Source organism: Solanum stenotomum, chromosome 6, assembly GCF_019186545.1.
Source record: "Solanum stenotomum isolate F172 chromosome 6, ASM1918654v1, whole genome shotgun sequence".
In the NCBI taxonomy this organism is placed as follows: Eukaryota; Viridiplantae; Streptophyta; class Magnoliopsida; order Solanales; family Solanaceae; genus Solanum; species Solanum stenotomum.
The window spans coordinates 5,544,736-5,572,351 of NC_064287.1; the positions used below are offsets into that span (position 1 = coordinate 5,544,736).

The window sequence follows — 27,616 nt, forward strand, 5'->3', positions numbered from 1 at the left end:
CTCTTCTGATTGATTTTCTTGGTTAATTCATAATAGATTCAAGTTTAATTCAATCTATAGAACACTCTCTCGTCGTTTCCTTAGTTATTTGTTTCAATTTTTTTCTTTATTCACTCTTCTAATTCAAGTTTAATACATTGTAATACACTTTTAATACAAGAACACTCCCATGTCCTTCTCTTGTGCACACTATTCCTTTGCCATTTTGGTGTTTGTGCTTGCACTACAATTTGGATATCAACAGGCACTGGCAGGGGAGTTGTTGAGTCTGGCATCTCTAGTCATCTGTTCTATGTGGTATGAGTTTGGTTTCTGGCACTTTAACTGTTAACTTATTACCTTTTGTTTTCTTGCTGCTCATCTTTGTGGCTTCCATTTTCTTTTTGCTTATCACACCAGTTTGAGTTTTGTGTGTTGGAAGGATGTATATACTCCCTCATAGACTTTTATATAATAGTATTAATATCTCCCAGAAACATTGACATTGTACATTTGCTGAACTGAACAATAATTGAATTAGATACAGTTGTAAAGGCTAACCTGAGAATTCATTACATAAGCAATGAAAAATAGACTAATCTGCACACTTTTTAATAATGTGCAGGAAAAAAAATATGACTAATTTGGCCGTGCTGCTTTACTTCAATAGACGATGGGATCCTAGCAACAAATATACTAATTACGTGGCAGATGGTGTGTTGATAAATACGGAATCAAACTTTGCCACCCTCGTTTCTATAATTGCTACTCAATTGTCAATAGACACATCAACAAGTAAAGTTGAAATCAGATATAAAATTGATGAAAGGTCTCCTCCAATTCAAATTCATAATGATATGGGGGTAAAAGTATATGTTGAAACCAAAAAGGAACATCGAGATATGGCAAAATACCCTTTGTGTGTCACAGCAACTGAACCAGTCAACTTGGAGACTAATTCTACACTCATTCCACTATTATGTTCAGACACTTCAGAAGAAATGAGGGTTATACACAATTCATACTTCTCTAATACATTTAATGGTATTGGTGAGGCAATAGGGTTAATTGGCTTTGGATCATGTGAGGAAGTTGATGAGCTAGAAGAATTAGCACCAGGCATCATTGTTAATCCCAATCACTCTTTATTTGAGAAAGATCAAGTGTATAAGAATAAATATGTCCTCACCAGTGCACTAAAAAAACATTCCATTCTTAAGCATTTTCAATTCAAGACAACAAGATCAAGCTCAATCAGGTAAGACCTAAATTCAAGTCACTTTAAATTATTGATTGTATATTAATTTTTTTTCAACAGCTATTCGATACAGTGCTTAGGTGAAAACTGTAGTTGGAGTTTACAAGCTTCAAGCTTGAACAAATCTCAAATGTTCAAGATTAGAGAATTTGAAAGTGAACACACATGTTTGTTGCTACATAATTCATTATCGGAAAGGCAAGCAACTAAGAGTGTTGTTGGGAGTATTATTGTCGGTAAATGTGCTGAACCAGATGTTATTTACACACCAAAAGATATACAACGTGACATGTTAGCTGAATATGGTGTGCGACTCATATATATGCAAGCATGGAGAGCTAAAGAAGCAGCTCTTGAATTAGTCTGGGGTGATCCAATTCAATCATATGCAAAGTTGCCAAGCTACTTTCACATACTAGAGGCAACTTACCCTGGTTCCCATATAAGATTGCACAAATCAGAGGATGACCGTTTTCTATATGCGTCTGTAGCTTTGTTCACCTCGATAAAAGGATGGGAATATTGTAGACCAATTGTAGTTGTTGATGGAACTTTCTTAAAAGGAGCATACAAAGGGACACTACTAACCGCTAATACCTTAGATGCAGCAGGTGAGACTTTCGAATATGATACTAGTATTTTCTATATTGAATTTCTGAACTATGAATTAAAAATGAATTATAATTGCAGTAAAAATGTATTAAAATTGTATTAAACAAATTGTACATGGTGCAGGGAGTATACTGCCACTTGCTTATGCCATTGTTGATTCAGAGAATGATGCATCTTGGAGGTGGTTTTTTGAGCAATTTAGAGACGTATTCGGTCAAAGATTAGAGATGTGTATCGTTTTCTATAGGCATGCAAGCATTATTAAGGCAACTTCGAGAGTCTACGATGAAGTACCTCATTTTGCGTGTATGTGGCACTTACTGCAAAACATAATGAAAAACTTCAGAAAAAGTCAGCAAAGGGTAACTGAGTTGTTCTACTTATGGCAAAAACATACACCATGACAGAATTTAATCAATGTATGACAATAGTTGAGAAAATAGATAAGAGGATCAAAGATTACTTGCTAAACATTGGATACAACAAATGGTCGTGTGTGCATGCTGAAGTAAACAGAACTTGGATGATGACGTCAAATATAGCAAAACCAGTCAATTCAAGAACAAGACATGCCAAAGTTCTTACAGTCTTACACCTCTTGGAATTCATGAGACAGCTTGTCCAGAAATGGAATAACAATAACAGATCAAAGGCGACATTTTCAGGTTTTCACCTTGGGAAAAAGTATGAAAATATATTGCGGCGCAATAAAACTGCATCAGAGAATTAAGGGTATGCTTGATCTGTAAATTATTTTTGCTAATATTTTTTCTTCTGATTCATATCTAACATCTCTCGTGATTATATTTTTTTCTTTTCATAGGTTATAGAGACAAATAAATATGTGTATACGGTACTTGATGGTATTACACAATTCACAGTTTGTCTTCACCAACGTACATGCACATGTGGGAGATTTCAATTGGATGAGTTGCCATGTCCACATGCTTTGGCTGTTTTAACAATAAAGCACACTGGTTATGAGAAATATTGCTCTGATTACTATACAAAAAAAAATTTATTGCTGGCATATCAGTTTCAAATGGATCCCCTGCCAGATGAAAGCACATGGAACACACCAACACATGTTCTTGAAGAGGTTGTACTTCCACCTCATGGAAAGAGACCTCCGGGAAGACCAAAAAATAAAAGACATACACAACTCAAAGAAGATGGATTCAAGAAGGCGAAAATTAGATGCAGCAACTGTGGACAACAAGATCACAACAGGAAGACTTGCAAAAATGTTAGGCCTTATGATCAAGAATAAGAATAAGAAATAAAATTTGTTTTACCATGATTTTCTTGGTTAATTCATAATAGATTCAAGTTTAATTCAATCTATAGAACACTCTCTCGTCGTTTCCTTAGTTATTTGTTTCCATTTTTTTCTTAATTCACTATTCTAATTCAACTTTAATACATTGTAATACACTTTTAATACAAGTTTAATTCATTTTTGCAGTTTGTTGGTTGATTTGTTATGATTTGACGACTTGTTTAAATTCTTTCTTAATTCACTCTTCTGATTGATTTTCTTGGTTAATTCATAATAGATTCAAGTTTAATTCAATCTATAAAACACTCTCTCATCGTTTCCTTAGTTATTTGTTTCAATTTTTTTCTTAACTCAACTTTAATACATTGTAATACACTTTAACTATTGTTTACCTCAATGCTTAGTTTCCTTATTGCTGTTGAATCTCTGTTGAAACACCCAAATACGAATTGGTACAATCTACACCTAATTACGAGATCCGCAAATACCCAAATACGAAAAAAAGAAACATCTTTCGTGCAAGCAAGTACCATTGCATGCCAGCACATATTTGTTCAATAAAAGCTAAGCAATCAGAAAGTGAAGAATAGACCAATATAGTTTTTCATAGCCATACTAACTACAAACTGTTTTTACACCATATAGTTTTCACAGTCATACTAACTAATATAACTATATTTCTTTATCTTTCCGGTCTTTCATCTTCACTTTAAAGGTCACTCGCTTGCTTCCTTCTTGCATATTCCCATAATATAGCTCCAAATCTCTTTCGGAGAATGTCTGCCTTTACTTGTTGATTTAGAATATGTTGGCCATTACTTACAAACTCCGCAAATGTAGCAACGAAAACTCCACAGTCCCTAAAAAATTCAATATAAAATTATTATCAAAATATCTACTTAATACAAAAAAGAATACCTATTTGATAATACTTACAGCGAGTCATCTTGTTGTCTGGGAACACCTTTAGTTATGAAATGAAACTCAATTTTCTCGAACTCATCTATCCCACTGTATTTTGGTGTTGACTTCAATTCAGGACGCTTATCATAGAACTTGACCACACTCAGGTAATATGGTAAAACAATTGAAAGCATCTCAACAATATTTTTAACCTCAAAATTCACCCCACCCCTTGCCGGAAATGAATCATATACCTCTAAAGACCTTTGCACAATATCAAACACGACAAGAATCCAATGACAACCCTCTTTAATGTTTAGTGGAAAAAGAATATAATCCACTTTATCCCACGAAGTGCTTGCCAACAAACGATGTCCACATATATACCGGGCAATATTATCAGAATCTTTTACTTTATAGTTCTTCTTATTCTCATGAGCATCACAAAGTTGAAAGAAAGAAGTAGTAATTTTCGTCTTGAACACACAATCAATAGTCGTAAATCGAACATTACTGTTGACTTCATATTTTCCTTTCTTTCTTAGATAATAGAAAATGACATCAATATGCTGCAAAAAATTAGAATTGAACTGTAAAAAAGAAATAGTCTCAAGAAACAAACATTCAATTAACCTCAAGAAACTCAGTAAGTGATATTGCAACACACAAGATTCACAAAATTCTCACAAGATTCAATAATTAGTCTCCAAGAAGTTGTCAGTTAGTAAGTGTCAACCACTCATATATAAAATGTTGGGAAAGATAAACACGTGAATAGTAAGACGTTATCTTACACAAGGAGACTACAATTGGTGTAATGTGTTCTAACCTCTATCCAAGCATTCTGGTAACAAATATTTCTCTTAATTACCTAAACATGTCAGAACAATAGAGAATTCATAGTGATTCAATTTGCTCACTATATAATACAGAATCTGAAACACATCAGCACCTATTCAGTCTAATGTGATTTGGCATAAATTATTGAACTAGCTATCCATCAATAAGAACAGCTAGCACAGGATACACTGAATAGCTGGAGTGGGCTACAATGCATGCGACAAGTAAAGCAATAGAAACTTAAGTGTATAAAATGACACAAGCAGTAGCAATAATCTACTTCATATGGCAGGAGAGAAATTACAGAATTTTTCAACCCAAGGAACACAAAGGTGCTCACTAGACAAATCATTCAGGAAATTCAACAGCAGAGGTAGTATGACTCCTAGAATGGCAAGCGTTATGAATAACAAATATTGACGTCCAATTAAACTTTATACAACTAACCTCATCACATCATTCTTGTCCAGAATGTGCCAATTTGAAAAATCAGTGTCTTTCTGCTACATTACTAATACCTAATTCAAATGCTGGACTGATAACATTAAGAGCATCTGTATATGGTTTCTTTCCCCTATCAAAACATAAAAAAATTACAACATAAATACTCAGAAACGGGACAGCAACAAATAAAAAAGAGGTAACTAAGGAAACTAAAGAAGAGTGAATTAAGAAACTTGTATCTATTGTGAATTAGAGGTAACGAGAGAGTTCTATAGATTGAATTAAACTTGTATCTATTATGAATTATGTAAGTTATTCAATAGTAACAAATTAACCAACAAACTTCAAAATGAATTACCTCTTCTTTGTACCCATATAAAGCCACTTAATGAATGAATCGATCAAATCCAATTCATTATCTCCTCCAGTTGCATATGAAAAAAGATGTTTCGTCTCAAAAAATTGACGTGTTACACATAAAGTTCCTCCAGATTCGAAATGTTGTGTGTAGGGAGATGTTATTAACTTTCCTGGATTTTTCTTTCTGCCACATTTCTTCGGTGTCACTTTCTTTTTGTTTTGATCAACAGGGGCTCTTTTCTTTAGATAAGATTCTTCGGTCTTATTGATCTGAGAAAGATCTTCATCAAGAAAAATAAAATCATCAAGAGTATGCAAAGGTTTTTGACAATCCTCTGTTGCATCTGCATACAATAGACATATTGATTAATTTACAGTCAACAGATGCAACACTTATTTATGTTGGCTTTGTTGACTACATTACCATAAGGTTGCGCCCCAACTGTATTCACATCAGCAGCCTCTTGGACTGTAAGCAAAGTAAATATTTTAATAATGTTATTAAAATAAAATGAAAGAAGTTTATTTGAAGTGAAGAAAATTAATACCATTTATATCAGCAACAACCTCTGACAAAACTTTTTCAATAGCAATTCCTGCAACATCTTCCTCTGTACATAACAAAAACATTTAAAATAAGATTGTTGAATTAACATATATGAAATATGTAATATATTTGTATAAAATCCTTCATTACCTATTTTACTTGATACTCTTTCAAAATTTTCAACGTCAGCAAATCTAACTGAAGCTTTAAGCACTTGAGATTCTTCATTTTGATTTGATCTCATAACATGAGCATCGTGACCTCTTGATTCATTTACAGATGCATTAACATAGGGAGAGAATGTTGTATATGTAATTAACACATATTATAAGAAAAACATATTAAAAGTATATTATGACTATAACAGAAATGTATTGAAAATATAAAGAAACCTCCATTGAAATCTAATCCACCAGAAAACGTCTCGCCAGCCTGCTTCTTAGATGGTTCCCTGACTTCTCTGATAACAGAGCTGCTGCCACCATTCTTAGCAAACAACAAAGAAATATCCTCCAATAATTGTTTGTTAGAATTCACCACAAATTCTTTGATTTCATTAAATCCTAAATCAATCTTCTCTTCAAGTGCTTTGTTATTTTCATTCACCTAGTAGATATTAAGCCATAACACAAGAATTAAAAATATAAAAGTTCTGGAAAAAAAGAGCCTAAAGTCAAGTTTGTATATACCTTTACAAGTTCTTTTCTCAATTCAATAACTTTATTGGTCAACATGTCTAGACCATGACTTGATCCTTTAGGCTCCAATTTCAAAATTTAAGCATTGTAATCACGAGGTTCAGGAAGCCTGCATTTAGATACTTCATCTTCACTAGCCACTATGTTCTCAAACTGAAAAACCAAATAAACAAAATAAAAATAGATATAGTAACTTGAGTAGAATTAAACAATGTCATAAAATGTATTAACTTTGTACAAATACCTTATTTTTTGTAGGCATGAAGAGACATTTCTCAATATATTTTTGCCATGGACTTTCGGCAATTGTCTTCCAATTCAAGATTCTTGAAATTGAGTTAGCAACCCAAATGGCTATATCTTCATCAACTTTTGAACAACACTCAAAAATCCAAATTTGAAGAGCCACCCAATCTATAGTATTTATGGGTTGACTTAAGCTCATGTCTCACAGAATCAAACAACTTTTTGTAGACATCTAAACCCCACGGATATGAATTGAATTGTCCACTTTCCACAAGGTAAAAATCTCTATTACTAATTTGGTATTCGTTGTCCTCATATGAAAATAAAAAATCATTAATGAAGAAGAGAACAACCAATGAAACAGCTGAGTCATCATCTAGGAATTTTTTAGCTAGAAACAACGCACGTAGATGACTCTTTGCAACAGTGATTTTTTCCGGAAAATAACTACTGAACAAACTACATTTAGAATCAGGAACAGTGATAGGAGTGCCATCACTAATACAATTTAAGCCGGTAACTATTCCAAATTCTCTAAGACCAAAAAACAACTTTTTGTTATTTATTTCAATAGCAAACACATCATCCGGTGTGTGTTTTAACTCTCTATTTATAAGGCAATGAATAACTTGTAGTTGTGTGCTCGCTTTTGGAAGGTCAAGAAAGTAACCAAAACATGTATTCCTTAACAACTCAAGTTGTTTATCAGATAAAGATAGTTTGATTTGGTCGATGACACTATGATTAGTGTAAGATGACCACCTACTCGAAATACACACAACATCCGGATGTTTCCAGAATTTACGATCCTGCATATGTATTAAACATGAATTAAAAATGTGTTACTACATACTAAAGTTGAATTAAAGATGAATTTCACATACTATGTATCAAAGCAAGGTAGTAATCAGTTGAATTAAAGATGAATTAAAGATGAATTACACCGATGACCACTTCTGGTTCCAAAATCCAAACCCAGAACTTATCAACTTCAACACAAGCAGCCTAAACAATGATCTAGTTGTCATACCCTTAAAGCTCTATTTTATATCGAAAAACCAACTTCCAAAGCAATTTAAACCTACATTTCCACTTTATCCATTGGAACAAAACATTCGAATGCGGGAGAAAAGATCAGATAGAACATGAAACAATGTTACTCCAAAATATATGATGTGTCCTCTCATTTACACATCTTTTCACACGAACAAGTGTTACCAGCTATTTGACAAGCTCCCACTAATTCTAGACAAAAAAATGGACAAAGAAGAAATATTTTGCAATTAAGTAAAACATAAATGTCAAATTCAAAGTGACTGCTAGCTTCCTGCTATAGCACTGCTTTTCATTGGAAGAGTATTCAAGACACTAGGACACTCAATCCCAAACTAGTTAGGGTTAGCACTCAGAATCTTATTTATCCCTCCCCTTTATTTAGGTGACCCTTTTAATCAAACAAATGCAAAACCTGCTCTATTCACTTCCTGCCATTTCTTCAGATGACAATCCCTTAAACCTGAGATATAAAGCTACTAATAGCTAGCACTGCAACACTATGCATCCTAACTTGATATCTCACATTCATATTTGAGTGTTTAAAACAAATTGTATTACTACATACTAAAGTTGAATTAAAGGTGAATTCCACATACTAGATCTCAAAATCAAGGCAGTAATCAGTATACAATCATTCCTAAAACAACAACTAACTAGGAAAAATACTATCACATACCGAATATCTACTCTCTGGTAGAATGACATTTTGAGGCAATCGATTTCGAGTTTTTGCATCCTTCACTGGCTTCTTCTTCTCCGGCCCATCTTTATTTTTCAATTTTTTTGACTGAACTTGAGGAGGTAAATCATCAAAATCGTCATCACAGTCCACGATTTTCTTCGACGTAGATGCTAAATCAACGCATCTTTTTTTCGATTTCTTCACATTGTTCACCTCTTTAACTCGTTTTTTACCTTTGTTTTGCTTCTTGTTCTGCTCCTCCTTATTCTGCTCACCCTTGTTTTGCTCACCCGATTCTTGTCAGATTCCCAAACTAAAATTGGAACAGTCATTAACTTCATCGTAGGAGATGAAACTTGACCCCTCATTCGACTCCTTCTATAAACTTTCTGATTCGAAGTACCAACATCACTAAGTATCCGCGGACTTCTTCTAGGCGATTTTCGTGCTCCTCCTTCTTTTTCCATTAGAATTCTGTGCTGAAAGATGGGGAAGAAAGAACAACAAAACCCTAAAATTTTCGGACAGAAGAGTAGAAAGAAAAGAGAGAGAGGATATGAGCGAATGGGCAACACTTTTCTTGCTTTAGGTTAAAAATTACATGAAAAGGAACAAATTTGTTTTAAAATTATTTTAAGTAACTATTGCTAAAAGTTGACAAAAATGGTAATAAATTAAAAGTATACTTAAAAATGGTAATTATTAAATAAAAGGCCTTCACTTATGTAATTTTTCCTATAATATTTTACTTTGATCAAACTACGGGAATGTATCAAATAAAGTAAAAAAGAAGTAGATTATTCATTGTCAAATCTTTTTTTTTCCTTAATGTTTGATATTTGTTTATGGGTTTCACTAATTAGAACTCATGCCTAAAGACTTCAGTTTAAAAATAAATCGCTTCTTATTAAAGATAGATTCAATTTTTTTTTATCGATTCTAAAATATTTGATTAAAAATAAAAAAATATCATATGAAATATCAAAAATTTTAATATTTTAGAACAAAATTATTTGGAATTTATTGAATTATATTTGATTGTACATTTTGCAAAGAATATTTGAAATAATGGTTTTACTTGAATTACTCAAATACAAGTTAAAAGTGAATAGTGCTTGATTTTTTATTTTTATTTTTATGTTAAATATAAGTTATTTTTTCAATTTGAAATTTTCATGGGTTTGACCGAACACTTCTTTTCAAATAAAATGATTTTTTTTTTATAGTAAAACGTATATGTCCTACTCCCTTTCACTACTAAAAAAAAGTGAATATCGACCTAAAAATTATCGACCTCAAATGAAAGTCGGTAATTTCCCACCTCCGAAGGTCGATATTGTTAAAAAAATAAAAAATAAAAAAAATTTAGAAAACCGACTACAATGAGTTGGTTTTTATGCAAAATAAAGCGGGAAAATCAAATACCGACCTCTTGATGTCGGTATTAAATAAATAAATAAATAATAATATTTTATTTTTCTCAATTAAATTATAGCATCAAGAATTATTTTGAATTAATTTTATTGAAATCGTCCTCCTGATGACGATTTTGTGTAAAGTAAAAAACAAAAAAAATTATACTACCGACTTCCGAAAGTCGGTAAAATTAAATTGTGCGTAATTAAATTAATTAATTTTATATATATATATATATATAAAAATTAATATTTGCAATTAACTTTAAATAGATCGTTCTCCGGATGACCTTTTTATATAAGTTAAAAAATAAATTAATATAAAATATTGACTTCTCGATGTCAGTATTATTTAATTAACATGATTACTTTTTATTTATCTTAAAATTTAATGTGATACCGACCTCATAAGGTCGGTATTTTTTATTTAATCTAATTGCTTTTAGTAAAAGCGACATGCGAATGTCGGTTTATTTAAAATATCCTATTAATCATAATTTTGTATTGTGAATAATACTAAATTTTCATTTTACACCTACAATTAATTGTTTCAAAAGTGTAACAATTTTGTATACTTTTATAAATAAAAAGTTAAAATTCGTGGAATAAACAAAAAAGCATCAATAATTCATATTTAGAGTATGAAACTACGTTAATATGAATCAGGAGATAATTATACTTATATTTCTAGAGTAATGTACAAATTCTATCAGTCTGTCATCAAATAATAAACTCAATACCTCATGTAATGATGTAGAGGTGAAAGCTAACATATAATCCATCCGAATATGAAATGCGAGATGATATTTGTAGAAATGTCATGATAATAATTAATTAAATTTTATATTTATAATTAATTGTTTAATTATTTATACATATAACCTTCAATGTCTTATCTCATTTTATGAAATAGACAATAGAGTATCGTAAAGTACTGTACAAAACAAGTTCTATTAAGATTTTTAGTTTGATCTTGAATGGATGTCAAGTGTAGTGATCATATTGTAGACAATATAATGACATGTAAATGATAATCCATCAGAGTATGAAATATGTTGATTATATACTCGTTGAGTAGTTTAACAAATCGAGTCTTATATATTAATGATTCAGATATGAAATACATTATCAATTAAAGAAATATCGATGATCAATTTAAGGAGATTTATATATTAAATTTGATATTTATCAACTACATTTCACATATTTTTGAATTCTTAATTGATACTATATATATGTGTGTGTAATTTTAATTAATAAAATCGACCTTAAGAGGTCAATATACTTAAATTATTATTTATTTAAATAATATCGACTTCACGATATCGGTATTTGTTAAATATTTTCAATATAGATAATTATTTAGTAAATTAACACTTCTTTTAAAAAAGAATGATAATCTCAAAGCGCTGAAGCCAGTCAGCTCTCTCAGTCCTCTCTCACGCCCACCATCCCCGACCCATTCCCGACCGGCGCCGTCTCAGCAGCAGCAGAGGGCGGCAGCAGCAGCAATCTTGGTAAGTTTTAAATTTTCCATTTGCTCATCAACAATTTGAAAATGTTTAGGAATATCACTAAAACAAAAAAAAAATCAACTCCAACTTATGCATTGACTTGTTTCAAGCCTAAAAAACCAATCTTGATTGTTGATATCAACTTGTCTGATTATCTAAAAGAGTTAATGTATGTGGGGTTTGCTGCTTCTACTGAGGGAAGTACTGAATTGCATAGTATTGAGAATTGGAGTTTTCGAACTTATGGATTTGGCCCTGTGAGGCATCCTCATAATGTTTCTGATAATACTGTGATTGTAAAGCCTCCGATTATTTAAGATTCTGGCCATAAACATCATAATAAGAGTCTTGGGTTGGGTTTTGGAATTGGTAGTCCAGCTCTGTTTTGTGCTGTTCTTGTAGCTTTTGGTTGGATTTCTGTCAAGAAATGGTGGTCTAGCTTTCTTTAAATTTGCACAAATAAGAAATCTGTAACAGCAAAACGATGAAAATAAATCCAATCAACATTGATCAATTGAAAATAGGAGTAACCTATTTTGAATTATCAAGAAAAAGAAAAAACAACACAAACTTGTTACTAATTGTCAACTGTTAATAATGACTGAAATCTCTCTATAACTCCCACTGAAGAAATTTTAAATTGTTTCTTTTCGTGCTAGGCAACTGAGGAAGCTCAACATCTAAAAAAGTTGATACAAGACTATACTGCTTCTTTCATCAAAGTAGAAGATAAGGTTTGGTGTTTCTAAATTTCTAAAGTTCAAGTACAGTTGTTTTCTCCTAATGTGTTTGTGTCCATCTAGTATTGATACTATGCTTTAATTTTGTGATAATTTGTTTGTGTCCATCGAGGTTGACACTTAACTTTAAATTAGGTGATAATGTGTTTGTTTAGCATAAGTACCAACACTAGTTGATCCTATTGATGACAAAATTGATTTTTTTGCAAGATCGATTTGTGTCCATCTAGTGTTGATACTAAGCTTTAATTTAAGAATATTGTGTTTGTTAAGCATAAGTACCAACACTGGTTGATCCTATTGATGACAAAATTGATTTTCTTGCAAGATCGATTTGTGTCCATCTAGTGTTGATATTAAACTATAATTTAGGAATAATGTGTTTGTTAAGCATAAGTACCAACACTAGTTGATCCTATTGATGACAAAATTGATTTTCTTACAAGATCAATTTGTGTCCATCAGTGTTCTTAAAGGCGAGCGCCTCTCGCCTTTGGCGATGAGGCGAGGCGAGGGGTTTGCGCCTATTTCAGGTGAGGCGTGGCGAGATCAAAAAGGCGAGCCAAGGCGAGGGGTGACGTGGAATTGGCGATGCAATAGGCGTTGCCTTTTTTTTTTTTTAAAAGTCTGAATTTTAATAATTTAAAAGCCAAATAATCAAATTAGGGTTCTTTTGGGTATTTTTTCAAACTTATGTCTCGATTGCTCCTTCTCATTTCGCGACTGGAGACTTGAAATCAATCCCTCAACTGGAATTAGAGTTCGCGACTGCTGCTGCTGCGATTGGAAACTTGAAGTTGACTGTCGCGACTGCTGCTGCTGCTCAGGTACTGCTTGAAGTCGACAAGAATCTCTCTTCTCTTCTTTTCTTGAATCAATCTATCTTCTCTTCTTTTGCTCTGTTTTTAGTACTCTCTCAGTCCCTCTGTTTTTTATTGTGAAGACTGAAGTCTGATTTCTGAATAAGAACTGAACTACTAAAGCCACTGCCCACTGCCCGCTGCCTACATTTTTTTAAAAAAAATTCTTCTATAATTATTTCGGTTAATTGTAACTTTTGTGGGAGTACTTTTAATGGATATTTATATATGTTATGTTATTGCTATTGAGATTTTGGATATTTATATATGCAATTAAATATTTTTAATTTTTGGTATTAATTGGCGCCTCGATTCAAAAAGGCGAGCGCCTCGCCGCGTGGCGAGGCAGGCCCTTGTCGCCTTTTGTCACCTCTCGCCGTCCAAAACACTGGTGTCCATCTAGTGTTGACACTTAACTTTAAATTTAGGAATAATGTGTTTGTTAGAAATAAGTTCAAAAAAAATTTAATTAACCCCTAGCTTGTTTGACTCATTATTATATTTTATACTTCACACCAAACGACTCGTAAGGATGAGAAAAACTCTCCGTCTATACTATCTAGGGTTTAATTGTAATCATAAAAACTTGTATGTCCAATTTAACCTTTTTTAAAGAATAAGAGAACCTATTTGTATTTAATGCCTCCTGCTTCAACGTTGTAAGGAGAGTGCTAGGGTTTAACGAATTACAGTGTCGACACAGAGAAGAAGAAGAAGCAAAAATGGGAGGTAAAGGGAAGAAGAGAAGAGAGAAGAATTACAGAGCAGCTCATGGAGGCACTACTAGACTTCCTCCCCCACCCAACACCTCTTCTATTGATGCCATTCCCTCTAAGCTCCGTCAAATTATGGCCTTTTCAGGTACATACACTGTCTTGTATGTGCTTGGTTGTGAATTGATTTAGTACATGGAATTTTGGTGGAAAGTAATTGTTTTTCTTAGTTTTCAATGTTTCTTACGAAGTGGGGTTTTCTTATTATTGTTTTAGGGGATGGAAAGGTTCATTGGATAATGCAGACAGGAAGAAAGGAGATAGTGGTGGTAGTGCTAATGGGAAGATAAAATTGCCTATTGAAAGTTGGGACTTTGTAGTTCTTATTTTTGCCTTATTCAGGTAGTTAGTGGCTTTTGGTATATGCTATCTATATGTTGTTTACTATGTTTAGGTAATCACACTGTGTTGTTAATGTTATGGTACCTTTAATGAATGAATGTTCTGCAGTGCTTCCGACTAGTTGTTATGTTTTCTTCCGACTAGTTGTCATGTTTTCTTCATTGTCGTTTTTTCCTTTTCCATTACTACTTTGATTTGCTTCACTTGAGCGGACATTCTTTACGAAGCAGCCTCCCTACCTCCATAAGGTAAGGTACAGTCTACCCGGAATTATTTAGTCTACTAGTTGTAGGCAGTGCAGGAATTGCATGAGTTTGGGAACCTATAGTTAATAAAAGATAAATTCCACTCTTTTACTGATTTAGGTTATAATGGTATTTATACAAGTAATAGTCCAATTTATGAATATCTTTTTTTTTGAATTTTTTTGTTTGGAGAGAAATGTAATAGTCCAATACTAGTAATATGATTAAGAGGATTCTTATCGACCATCCAGTGATAAATGAGACAGGGGTGCAGAGACAGCTAGATAGTGGTGGGGCCAGGAGTTTTACTAAGGAGTGTCAAAATATAAAGTAGTAAAGAAGCCAAAGGGCGTTGATGTATAGTATATATATAAAAGAACTTTTTACCAAACTACACAGTATAATTTTCCAACGAAATAGTATCAATTGACACCCCTTGAATACATATGGCTCCGCCACTGCAGCTAGGAAGTTTGCCTAGAAGAAGCAACTCTTGAAAGAGTGCGTAATAGCTCAGTGATTGAGTGCTCTTGCTCAGCAACAATCAGACAAGTGGGGAATGTTGGGGTGAACAGAAAAGTTTGGCTATAGCCGGATCTAAGGTTACTGTAGTAAAGGGGTGGGGGTGCTCATGTTATAGCTTTGGTATATGCATATTAACAAATACCAGGAAAAACATGCCATTTCATATGAATATATGATGTATTCACAATCCCTCGAGCAAGTGTAGTTATTGTGATTAACACACTTCATAAGCTCGGAAGTGTTCCATGATAGGTCTATTAATATATGATCAGCTCAAGTAAGCAGTCAAGCTTGAAAACACCAAATTCAATTAATCCCTGTTAAGTCTAGTTTGGTTTTCTAGCAACTTTGTTAGACTCTGTCGCTCTTATAGTTTTCCTTTTCTCAACACTTGTCTTCTTCTATAAGCTATAGAATGTTAGACGGATTTTGCAGCCCCTTTCTGCAGGAAAAATAGTGTTTTATGTAGCTATTACATGTTTGAGCTGAGGGTCTCCCGGAAACAGCCTCTCTACCTCCACGAGGTAGTGGTAAGGTCTGCGTACACTCTACCCTCCCCAGACCCCACCTAGTGGGATCTCACTGGGTATGTTGTTGTTGTATGTAGCTATTACATGTGCCAAAGAGTATAATCGTATTTTCTAAGTTTTTTACTTACCAAAATACAATCTCTATATATCTCTGGAATAATTAATTGGAAAGGGTAGAGGGGCGGGCCCATTATCCACCGAGTTTAGAAGGTTGTGATTGGTCCAAAGGGCGGGTCACAGACGGATTTCTTGGTTATCAAAAAAAAAGAATCATATTTATGTAAGCTTCCTACTTTTCTATATGTCTTGTTTGGGGGGTGGGATGGGGTGGGGTAGGGGGTTCCCTGTTACATATATGGAATATTTAAGTTAATCAAAATAAATTCAATTTTAACTTTGAACTTGTCAATAAATAAATAAAAGTTTACTTGAAGTATCTCAAGAATTTTCTGTTAGTCTCCATTTTGACTTAAACAAATGTCAATGCTTCTGTATGCTATTGTTGCACATTTTTCAATGCCAGTGATCTTTTCACTATTTGTTGTTCCAATTATGGTCTTTGACTCTGTCAATATAGATTCGTATACTTCTGCTCTCTCTTGTCTAGAGTAACTTACATATTGTTGTGAATCATTAAGCAAAGGAACTCGAGTTCTCTCTCCTTCCCTTCTGTTTGTTCTACTATGACCTCCAATGGCTTTTTGTGTTTTCTCCTTTCTATGTGAATGCATTCTGTGTATTATATTAGGTGTTCAAACTTTGGACTTCTATGTGTCCCTGAACAGAGAATACATTCAGAAGATCAAGTTCAAGCTAAAACTGCGGGTAACAAATGGAAAGATGACAAAAGCAGTTTGAGTGGTGTTGGAGCAGAAGAAAGTAATGCACATCAGAAGAGAAATAAAAAGAGAAAAAGAAAGGAAGTGAAGGACCTTCGGTTTGATACAGCTGAACTGGGCATTACTAGTTCAAAGAGAAAGGAGCGAAAGAAACAGTAAGAACTGATGCCTCAGCAAAAAGTCCTTCTTTTACTTTCCTGGCTTAGAGATAGTAGTAACCTTTACTTGAAAAGTACTTTTCTATAATATCAGAGGTGAGAGTTGAAGTAGAGGCAGAGCCATTGTTTTATGTCAATTTTAAATGCTTATGCCACATATCTTGTTTAGGAGAACAACTAAACCAACTCTATTTCATGAGGGAAAAGGTTATGCATTTTAATCCCGGCTATTCAAGGGAGTCAAATCCGCTACGTCACGGTTATGGAGCTTGAAGTTCTTAGGAGTGTTCCTGGACCAGGAGCCATTAATTAATAATGTATGCTATCAAAGAATGACTAAGATCATTGGGTAGTAAGGGGGTTGATTTGCTGAGGCTGGGGGTTATTCTATGACAACTTTGACTCAAATCAAATTCAGTGTTAATTTAGCGACTAACCTTTGAACACCATTACCTGTTTTCTCTAGTTTAATAGATTATATGCTTGTTTCTCCTATTACTGAGAAGCAGCTGAGGTATTTTTTTCCAGATAACTTTCTACTCCTTGACGCAACAAGTAGTTGATCATTGTTCTACCGTCTATGTGTATGTGCGCACTGTATTCCTTTCAATATCATATTTTATAAGCAATCTGGGTAATCAAGCAACTTCTGTTGTAAGCAAATGAAAAAGGATTCACCCAAATTAACCTTTCTTTGCTGAAGCAAATGTAATAAGGATTTCACATACGATACTCATTTTGTGACATGTTTCATTTCTCATTTTTTTTCTTTTTTTTTTTTAGTGTTTTTTGGTTCTGAGGGGTGGGGGACTGGTTTCAGGCATTGCATTGTCTACAGGTTGTTACCGAATGGTTTTAATTTGGATGTATGCAGGCGTTTGGCAGAAATGAAGAAGAAGCACAAAAAGGCCAATACTGATGAACACATGGAATTTTCTGGCCGTGAAGAAATAAAATTTGGTGAAGTCGTTGAAGCTCCACCTAAGCTTGCAGTTCCAAAGGTACAGCTGGATAGTTGTATACTGTATTTATACACACTCGCATTGACATGAACTTTGCCTATGCTTATGACATTGACCTTGTATACACTGATATTCATATGGTAAAACGTACTTGTGTTCTCATTATGAAGGCATTCAAGAATAATGCACATGATGCTTCAAAAGAAAGACTTCGATTGCAAGCAGTTGAGGCCTTTAGGCAGCGGAAAGGATGAACATCAAGACTGGGGCTTCAGATTTCTCCACCAATCACCGAGACTCCATTGGTATAGTTATCTCAGAGACAACTAGCTGGATGGGTACATGATGTCATGCAAAATATCTACACTTGTGCACCATATAATATCCAAAGTAGAAGTAAGGTAATACTTGTCACGGAAAAAGTTAACAGCGAGAAAAATGGAAAAGGAATTGGAGACTCGGCTTAATTATACAGTATATGAGTCTTTCTTGTAGTTTATTTGTATACACAAGTCATTCTACATTGAAATCCTTTTTAATTTAAATGTGACTCGTGTTCTGGGAGGCTTCTGTCTTGACTCATATAGAGAGCATTGTTAACTCTGGTATTCTCCCCTGAGACGGGGTTGACCAGTCGGAGCTGGGTGATGGGGGGGTTTGCATGTAAGGACGTAAGATTATGAAACACGAAAAAAAAGAAGTGAAAATGAAAGCAGACAGTTAAGTTTGTGTGCTATGAATGGGTTATAGGTCTTATTTGATGCTGAGAAGTGAGAACCTAACAGAAGTTGAAGGTGGCTGGCTTACATCAAGCTTGTGTCTTGAAATTCACCTCAATTTTTATACTAAGAAGTGATTAATTACATCATCAGCAACTATTAGAAATACTATTATTAACCTCTAATATTTTTCTTGAGCATTTTAAAATAAATTCAATCATAATAAATATCATCACATTATTCATTAAACCCAAAATTATTAGAGGCGGAAAAGAAAAAAAAATACTATCTTTTATATAGAAAACTAGATAAACGAATTGAAACGGAGTGAGTAGCTCCTAGTATGTCATGAAGAATGTCTTGTAGTGCTAATTTGAAAGATTGACTATCATTTTCTTTCTCTTGTAACAATTGTTTGCCTATTGCTTTTTGTATATTTGCCCCTTTGTATTGACGCAATACATCAATCAGGATTGTTCAGCACAAGAATAGTAAGTACCTCATGTTCTGCTGGCTACTTGAAAACCATGCTGTTCAGTGTGCCAGACAGTCAAGACATTTAGGCGTTGGAAGAGCCTGTTATCCATATGATTTTTGTGCGCTTACACTACAAGTTATAATTTAATATCTAGTTTGTGTTAACCCGTAACCGTGGTAGATTTATTTGAGATAAACATCAGTCAGTTGGTGACTTTTATCAAAATTAATACGAAGAAATACCCGTCTTTTTAATCATCAAACTGCTGGATGTGGACTTTTAATGAGGTGTTTAGTTACTTAAGGGTAAAGGAGGGAGAAATTCACTAGTTTATGTCCCTCCCTCCCATTATTATTTGGAACAAGTCGAAGGGTTAAAGAGATATATTTTGTCCATTTGTCCTTAAAGGGGCTAAAAAAGCAGGCTTGGATAGGTATCTAGCAGAACCTTTCACTTGTACTCCTATATATCTCCCACCCTTCTGCTCTCTTTGAAACAGACTGTAAATGATTTGACTTTTCCAAAGTGGAAAAGAATGTGATAAAAAATGGAACTTTTCTGCTGCCAGAGATCATTGATCAGTGGAACTCTTTGCTGGCCTATTTCAGAGTTCATATAACATGCAAGGTGGATGGCTATGTTGCTTGGACCCTGCACCTATATTGGATTCTTCAATAATGCTCTGCTTTTGAGGATTCGACATGCACCTGTCGACATTTTTAAAGAGTCCAAGCAACATAGGTGGATGGGTCTTTCCAATATATTGGGTATAATGATTTTAGTTATCAAACTACGAAGTACTGGCGCACAAAAACTGATGTTTTTATGTTGGTTGATGTATCTCCTTTTTTGCTTTAGTAGTATTAGGCTTTACCAACTCTAAGTGCTTTCATTTCTTGAGCACTAATGATATATTCAAGTGCAATTGTTTCTAGTGAGTTCCTGAAAGATGTGTTTGAGCATGGGGGTTCTGATTGAGAACATACTTGAAGAGAAATGCCCCTTGCGTATGTATCACATGTTTGAGATAAAATGAGACAAGGAGAACAACATATTATTTAAAACTAAGACAATACTATAAATGACAATAATTAACAATTTCGTTAAATTTTTTTTAAAAATTCGGCTGGCTCTCTAACTTTTATCCATAGCGCATATATTAGGACAAAATCAATACTCTCTCTATTTCAATTTATGTGATACTTTTCGTTTTTCGGGAGTCAAACAATTTAAGTTTGATCGAAAATTTGCCCATGAAATCTTCAATTTTTTTGAAATGAAATTTATATATTTGTAAACTACGTAAAAAGTACTATAAATCATAATAGTTGATAATTTAAAATGTTTAAAAGATCTATAAAAAATTTACGATAAAAAATACTTATTTGAATATTCAAATTTGAAAAGTCTCACGTAAAATAATACGAAGAGAGTAATATATATTGGGCCCGTGCTCATATATCTAGTATAAGAATAAATTAAGTGAAATAAATGAAAAGATAATTAAAACAACCAAAGGTAAAGCAATTTCTCTTCATTCTCAAATTTCAACGCTTTCTTTACGTCTCTTTAATTCTCCCACGAAGATTCAGATCCAGATTCAGATTTCGGTCAATTCTCGCCGGTCCTTCACCGGCAAATTTCATCGCCCGTCGATCGCTGAATAGTAAGTTCTATTTATCGCATCATTTTTTTTGAAGCATTTAAATAAATTAGCTTTATAATAATCTCGCATCCAGATTTCGTTTTGATTAAGCATTTAGTTTCGAGAACTATGGATTTTTTTGCTTGAATTGAGATAGCGTCGTAATGTATCTGATATTAGCGAATATATCTGTGAACCCTAACTCATTATAATCGGAATTCAGCTGCTAACCTTTTGGGATTAATGATTATTGCTTGATTTTCTGTTCAATTTTACATTGGTTAAGGAAATTGTGAAATTGATGTGCCTCAACTCATACCTAGCCTAGTATATTTATATATAACATATTTTATTTTGATCAAACTACATGAATGTATCAAATAAAGTAAAAAAAGAAGTAGATTATTCATTTCTGTCAAATCTTAATTTTTTTTCCCTTAATGTTTGATATTTGTTTTTGGTTTTCACTAATTAGAACTCATGCTTAAAGACCTCGGTTTGAAAATAAAACGCTTCTTATTAAAGATAGATTCAATTTTTTTTTGGCTCGATCCTAAAATATTTGATTAAAAATAGAAAAATATCATACAAAATATCAAAGATTTTAATATTTTAGAAAAATTTATTGAGTTATATTTGATTGTACATTTTGCAAATAATATTTGAAATAATGTTTTTGCTTGAATCACTCAAATACAAGTTAAAAGTGAATAGTGGGTTGATTTTTTTATTTTTTTTATGTTAAATACAAGTTATTTTTTAAATTTGAAATTTTCATGGGTTGACCAAACACTTATTTTCAAGTAAAGTGAAAAAAATTATTTAGGACATGCGTTTGACTATAATATGTCCCGCAAAATTTTTAATATGTCCCGCTCCGCCCCACATAACAATTTTTTCCTTTTTTTGCTTTCAAACCGCCCCATCCTACCCCGCATAATTTTTTATATGTTTCTTTTTCTAGTTAAGTTTGATACTTAAAATAAAATTCATAAAATAAATTCATTTTTTTTATTAAGTTGTATTAATTTAATAGATAATGACTTAAAAATTTATTTTGTAGAGGTCATTTGGAAAACATGTAAGAAATTGTATTTTTTTTATGAGATTATTTTCATTTACTATCTTGAATATTTTAATAGCTTTAAAGAAATTATCTTAATAAATAATGTTCTATCACTCTTATAACATGTAAAAATTTAAAATTAAGTTTGAACCCACATAAAATCATATATACCCGCAACCCACCCCGCCCTGCCCCGCATTAGTTTTTAAAACCCACTTAACCCGCCCCGCCCCGCATAGCTTTAAACCCACTCCGCCCCATTGTCATCACTAATTTTTGACTTGACACACCTATTAGAAAATAATAATTGACATAGCGAGTTTATCATTTTACCCATATTAATTTATAGAATTCCAAAATAAATTTACTCATTAAAGAGGTTCTACCTTTTTTAAAAAGCTTTCTAAATAAATTGAGGGCATAATAAGTAAAAAATATTGTATTTTCTTTATTTGTCAAAAATGACAAGTAAAAATGGATGAGTAAAAATTTAAGATTGGACAAAGTAAAAAGGGACAGAGAGAGTAATAATTGAACATATAGTAAAAATATACTCCCTCCGTCCTAATTTAAGTTTGACTAGGCACGTAGTTTAAGAAATAAAAAAAGTTATTTGAATTTTATGATCTCAAATAAAAGATGTGTATAGTCTTTTAAATCTTATGGTCTTAAATTTACCATGTAAAATATTATAATTAGAAAACTTACAATATGAAAAAAAAAGACGGACTTTTTTGGAGACAAACTAATATAAACTAAAATACTTAAATTGAATCATATAATATTAAATACTCCCTTTGTTCACTTTTACTTGTCATATTTAGACTTGACAAACACATTAGAAAATAATAATCAACATAGTATTTTACTAGATTATTCCTATTAATTAGTACTTAATTCTTTGTATTAGATCTTGAAAAATAATTTTAGAAATAAATAACTAATGCTAAAGGATAAAATATAGAAGAAAATAATTATTTTTTCTTAATATGGTAAAAATGACAATAAAAAAGAAAAATCTATTTTTAAAATAACGGACAGGTAAAGTGAACTATATTAATTAACCAAGAATAAATGCCAATTTTTTTGATCTCCGATCTAGTGTCCAACTCCATATTGGAGTTTGACTAAATCTAAATTCACATCGAAAAATCCCACATTATGAGTAAAGTACACACTAACAAAGGCAATTTCGTACCCAAAAAGATTTAGGGTTTGTTTGGAAAGCCACCTGATAATTGAAATTAGTGTAATTACTAGGGTAATAATTACCAACAATTCACACATCTGAAAATTAGAGAGTGTAATTATCCTTGTCAATTACACATAAACCAAGTAATTACATGATCAACCAATCATACCAGACAATGTAATTATACTCAATATTACCAAATCCAATTACCAAAATGATTTTCCAAACAAATTAAGAATAAGGAACACTTACTACTCTAACATTTATAAGATTTTAGCATCATTAGGACAAAAATGAATGAGTTGGCACAATATAATTGGGTACTAATTGAAAGAAACCACATAACAAATATTGGGACATATTAGATTAAAAGAAAAAAAAACCTAGTGGCACTCTTTGAGCAAAAACACCTTAACTGGTATCCCAATATCCACACTATAAATTACTCAAAAGCAATTTGATCTCAGATCTACGTCTGATTCTCCGAGCCAATTTTTGCTGAGGTAAGCCAATGAATGCACAATAAAGCGGTGGAAAATTGCTCACTTGCACGTCTCTTCTTCTTCAATCGGTGTAAATTTTGCATTTTTTGTAACTGATTTTGCTTCATTTTGTCATCTTATTGAATACTTCTTTCTAGTCAGTACGCAAAGTGTCACCGCCCATTGTGTTGTACAAATTAGTACAACTATATATTGCGATTCTATAATTTGATTTGTTTCATTTCAGCTTTGTTAACTTTTGTATTGGATTTTATTTTGGTTTTATCAAGTGTAGCTTGATAAGGTTGAATGTTTAGTTGTACAATGCTGTGAAGAGTTGGGGAGAAGTATAGAAAGATAAAAAATGGCTGCAAGGAAAGCTGGTTTAATTGCTCTGTTTGATGTTGATGGAACTCTTACAGCACCCAGGAAGGTATAGTATGATTGCTCCTGCTTGTATTTGTTGTTTTAGTTTGATTGTTCCCCTTGTTTCTGTTACTAGGGGTGTGTTGGGTATGCAAGTAAAGAAATATTATTGTAAAAGTATTTGTATATAATCGAAGCAACCTGAGGATAGGGGTGGTAGGGTGGGGATAGGGGTACAGAGGTGGGATGATGATAAGGTGTATAGCAGGGCAAAATCAATGTGGAATGCTAATTCTAGAACTTGTTTTACCTACTTCTATTAGACAATTCATTTTCCTCATTTTTAAGGAACTTGTTTTTCTAAAGAAAATATTTTTCAATTTTTTTATCTAAGGAACATGTGAAAATCAGATCCACATTGAAAACAACTTTATTGTAGATTAATTTGACTTTATAGACAATTGCATCCTTGATGGCCTTGAATAGAGCAGAATGATATAAATGATTTGTATATTTAGTAGTTGAATCCAACCTGTTTGAGATTGAGGCGCTGTCGAATGATTCAGTGTATTCTTGCTAGCCTGTACATTTATTTTCAAAATATTGTCATGAATTTTATTGTTCTGATTCTTATTTCTTTCTTTAATTTTACAGTAAATTTACTAGTAGTGACATTTAATCACTCTCATAACGATATTGATTTTCCATTTTTTGGTAAATTTGCATAAAAATGTCAGGAATCTACTCCACAAATGTTAAAATTCATGCAGGAACTTAGAAAGGTAGATGATTCTTTTGCCATACTCATTTTTCTTTATTTCTTTTTTCCACATATATATTATTTTTGCTCTTAAGGATTCTTTGGTTTAACAATTTTGTCGACTTACAGGTTGTTACTGTTGGAGTTGTTGGAGGTTCTGACCTTGTAAAGATATCAGAACAGCTTGGCAATACAGGTTAGCTTACGTAGCATATATACTAAAATTGGAGTTGGGATGATGAAAGGTGCTACATCAACTTATTAGAGCTCATGTTTCTAGCTCAGTATCTGAAATTCCTCACAGTATTAAGCAAGAGTAGAAGTGTAGAACTATGGGTTTACTAGCCAAGAGCACTGGATTGTGTTTTGATTTGAAATATGAAAGTACCTTTTCACTATAAGGGCATACATAGTCTTATGGTTATAGCTCCATGTTAACTGTTGAAATGTACCTTTTTCTGCCCAACTTTAGTGCTAAACAATCTCTGAGGTCATGCATGTCCCTTGATTTCCAATATGTGGCTAAAAGAATTTCTTGAGAATGATGACATTTTGATCTTTCTAATATTTGTGATGCAGTTACAAATGACTATGATTATGTTTTCTCTGAAAATGGCCTTGTAGCACATAAAGATGGCAAGCTTATTGGGAAACAGGTAATTTTAATGACTAGAATTTGATATTGTATCTGTATTATATTACTTGTGAGTGCATATTCACTATGTTTCAAAACAAAATCTTCGGATATTGTCTTTATCAACTCAAAACAACATCCTTGTTGCCACTACCTAAGCACTTTGTACCAAGTTAAAACTAAATAAAGTCTCATGAAAATTGGAACTATCGAACAACTTGAAGAGATTTTCTTTCTACCCATCTTCAATGTGCATCCCTTCTTTCGTTCTCCTTAGTTGCTAATTAGCAGGGTGATTTGTTTTGAAATGACATGACTCCCGGTGTGCGTGCAGAGCTTAAAGTCATATCTTGGAGACGAGAAGCTCAAGGTTAGTCAATACGTTTTTCTTATTTAACGAGAAAATGTTTTATTTTTGTTATAGTGCAAAGAGTACAGTTCGATAAAGTCTTAGTGATCCTTCTAATTATTTGTTGTTTAGCTTAAGAAAAATAATTTCGTTGAAGTGATAAATTAGTCTCTGCGTGTATACCTTTATCTATAAGATGAAGAATAATTTGCCTAAGAGCAAAAAAGAGAGATTACTATGTAATTTGTACTTTGTTGAAAACTGTTGTGACGTGGTATTTCGTAAGTTTTCAAAGCAAGGTTTATAATAGTTAACAAAAATTTGAAAATCAAGTTATTACACATTCCATGAAGAGTTAATTGTGTATGTTTGTTGCGTATAATTGGGTGAGAATTTATGTTTATAGCTTAGGTTCACCCAATTGAAGTAGAAATGAGCTTATATGTAGATGTCCAAGAAATATCTTGATGGGATGCAAATGATATGCAGGAATTTATTAGCTTTACTCTCCATTACATTGCTGACTTGGATATTCCAATAAAGAGGTAAGCATATCAAAGTCTGTGTTGCTTGAATCCTCCAAAAATGTCGCGCACCCATGCCAGTCTGCCAGATCCTCCAAATTTTTTTTTTGGAGGACCTGACACACACCCGACAAACATTTTTAAAGGATCCAAGCAAACATAGTCAAAGTTTGAATTATCTGCATCGTTATGGCAAACTTCTTAATCATTCTTGTTTGCAGAGGAACATTCATTGAGTTCAGAAGTGGCATGTTAAATGTGTCACCTATTGGGAGGAACTGTAGTCAGGAAGAAAGGGTTGAATTTGAAAAGTATGACAAGGTATAGATAACTGCTCTAGTATTGCATATATGTTTTGCAGTAATGTACCTCCAATAGATTCTTTTTCTCTGTGATTTAAAGACATTTTAAACTATAATCAGGTACAGAAGATACGTGAAACAATGGTATCAGTGCTCAGAGAAAAGTTTGCACATTTTAATCTCACCTTCTCCATCGGAGGCCAAATTAGTTTCGATGTGAGCATTTTTAAGCCTTTTCTTGTGCTCATTGACTGCTAAACGTTTTAAGTATATTATTAACAGATGATTTGGGGATCTTGGTCATGACAGGTTTTCCCCCAAGGCTGGGACAAGACTTATTGTTTGAGATACCTTGAAGAATTTAATGAAATTCACTTTTTTGGAGACAAAACATACAAGGTAATCTTTAGTTACTGACGTGCTTGAAGATTTCTTTTCATGTTTGAGTTGATATAAGAGTCCTGCTTTTTACTTGAATAGGGAGGAAATGACTATGAGATCTATGAGTCTGAGAGAACTGTGGGTCACACAGGTTTGTCTAAAACTTCATTCTTTTGATGTTTGAATAGTTATTCTCTTGCATAATTACTTGAGGAATCACATTACCTGCTATTTGTTTTGATTTTTCTTTTTCCAGTTACTAGCCCGGAAGAGACATTGAAACAATGTTCTGTTCTATTCCTCGGCAAGGATAATGGAAGTTCTTGAGCTTGTTGCAGTTTTCTAATACACGATTTTATGCTTGTATTCTACGCACAATCGAAATGAATCATTGCAATAATTCTTGTATTGAATTTTCTCATCAAAATTATAATGATTGTACTACTTTTTCTTGAAATCCAAACTTTGCATCCAAATAGGTAGCTCAATAATGGTCTCTTTGAGCCAAGAAAGCTTCAAGAGAATTTAGTTGTGATTATTAAAGCTTTGGTCTTTATTTATTCTTAAGAGAGTTTTGTTTTGTTCCCTCTATGGTAATCCTTTTTTATGATTCTTAGTTGACTCTCAAATAGGTCTTGTTCTATCTCTCAAATCTCTTTGTGTGATAAGTTTTCAAAGTATCAATGCAATTTTTTATATTGAAGTTCAAGACCTTTCATGAATCCAATCCTTGTTTGACTTGATTTGGAGTCGGTCAAACTTCTCATAATTCCAAGCTATGTAATTCCTTTTGTTCAATTATGATAACTTTTCATGTATTGAACTCTAAATCTGTTATCTCATGTATTCAGGTTAGCAAAATAGAAACAAAAAAGATGAAATTGAAATACAGAAAATAAAACAATCCGAGT

At 32.7% G+C, this 27,616-nt stretch overlaps 2 protein-coding genes and 2 pseudogenes across 3 annotated transcripts; 3 read left to right on the top strand and 1 right to left on the bottom strand.

The window, feature by feature from the left end:
* Nucleotides 1-2,076: 2,076 nt before the first annotated feature.
* On the top strand, nt 2,077-2,638 carry LOC125866696 (uncharacterized; annotated as a pseudogene).
* A 1,172-nt stretch (nt 2,639-3,810) lies between these two features.
* LOC125868032 (uncharacterized) lies at nt 3,811-7,244 on the bottom strand (annotated as a pseudogene).
* A 3,531-nt stretch (nt 7,245-10,775) lies between these two features.
* On the top strand, nt 10,776-18,175 carry LOC125868420 (uncharacterized). Its single transcript, XM_049549075.1, has 6 exons — nt 10,776-10,787; nt 11,711-11,836; nt 12,493-12,567; nt 16,634-16,842; nt 17,720-17,846; nt 17,978-18,175. The coding sequence occupies exons 1-6, from the start codon at nt 10,776-10,778 to the stop codon at nt 18,059-18,061; spliced, it is 633 nt and encodes a 210-aa protein (XP_049405032.1). The 3' UTR covers nt 18,062-18,175.
* A 2,324-nt stretch (nt 18,176-20,499) lies between these two features.
* On the top strand, nt 20,500-27,162 carry LOC125867324 (phosphomannomutase). 2 transcript variants are annotated; one of them, XM_049547778.1, is made up of 12 exons: nt 20,500-20,670; nt 23,685-23,822; nt 24,493-24,537; nt 24,645-24,711; nt 25,095-25,171; nt 25,484-25,519; nt 25,988-26,043; nt 26,244-26,343; nt 26,445-26,540; nt 26,634-26,723; nt 26,805-26,856; nt 26,962-27,162. In XM_049547778.1, exons 2-12 carry the CDS (start codon nt 23,754-23,756, stop codon nt 27,030-27,032), a joined length of 759 nt encoding a protein of 252 aa, XP_049403735.1. In that variant the 5' UTR covers nt 20,500-20,670; nt 23,685-23,753; the 3' UTR covers nt 27,033-27,162. The 2 variants fall into 2 exon arrangements, with proteins under 2 accessions (XP_049403735.1, XP_049403734.1); XM_049547777.1 differs by having other exon boundaries at nt 20,536-20,670; nt 23,680-23,822.
* Nucleotides 27,163-27,616: the final 454 nt, after the last annotated feature.

Coding starts and splice junctions, on each gene's coding strand:
- LOC125867324 (XM_049547778.1), top strand. CDS start 23,754: ATGGCTGCAAGGAAAGCTGGTTTAATTGCTCTGTTTGATGTTGATGGA. Junction 25,520..25,987: donor TTGGAGACGAGAAGCTCAAG/GTTAGTCAATAC, acceptor AATGATATGCAG/GAATTTATTAGCTTTACTCT. Junction 26,857..26,961: donor GAGAACTGTGGGTCACACAG/GTTTGTCTAAAA, acceptor TTCTTTTTCCAG/TTACTAGCCCGGAAGAGACA.
- LOC125868420 (XM_049549075.1), top strand. Junction 11,837..12,492: donor CGGCAGCAGCAGCAATCTTG/GTAAGTTTTAAA, acceptor TTTTCGTGCTAG/GCAACTGAGGAAGCTCAACA. Junction 16,843..17,719: donor AGAAAGGAGCGAAAGAAACA/GTAAGAACTGAT, acceptor GGATGTATGCAG/GCGTTTGGCAGAAATGAAGA.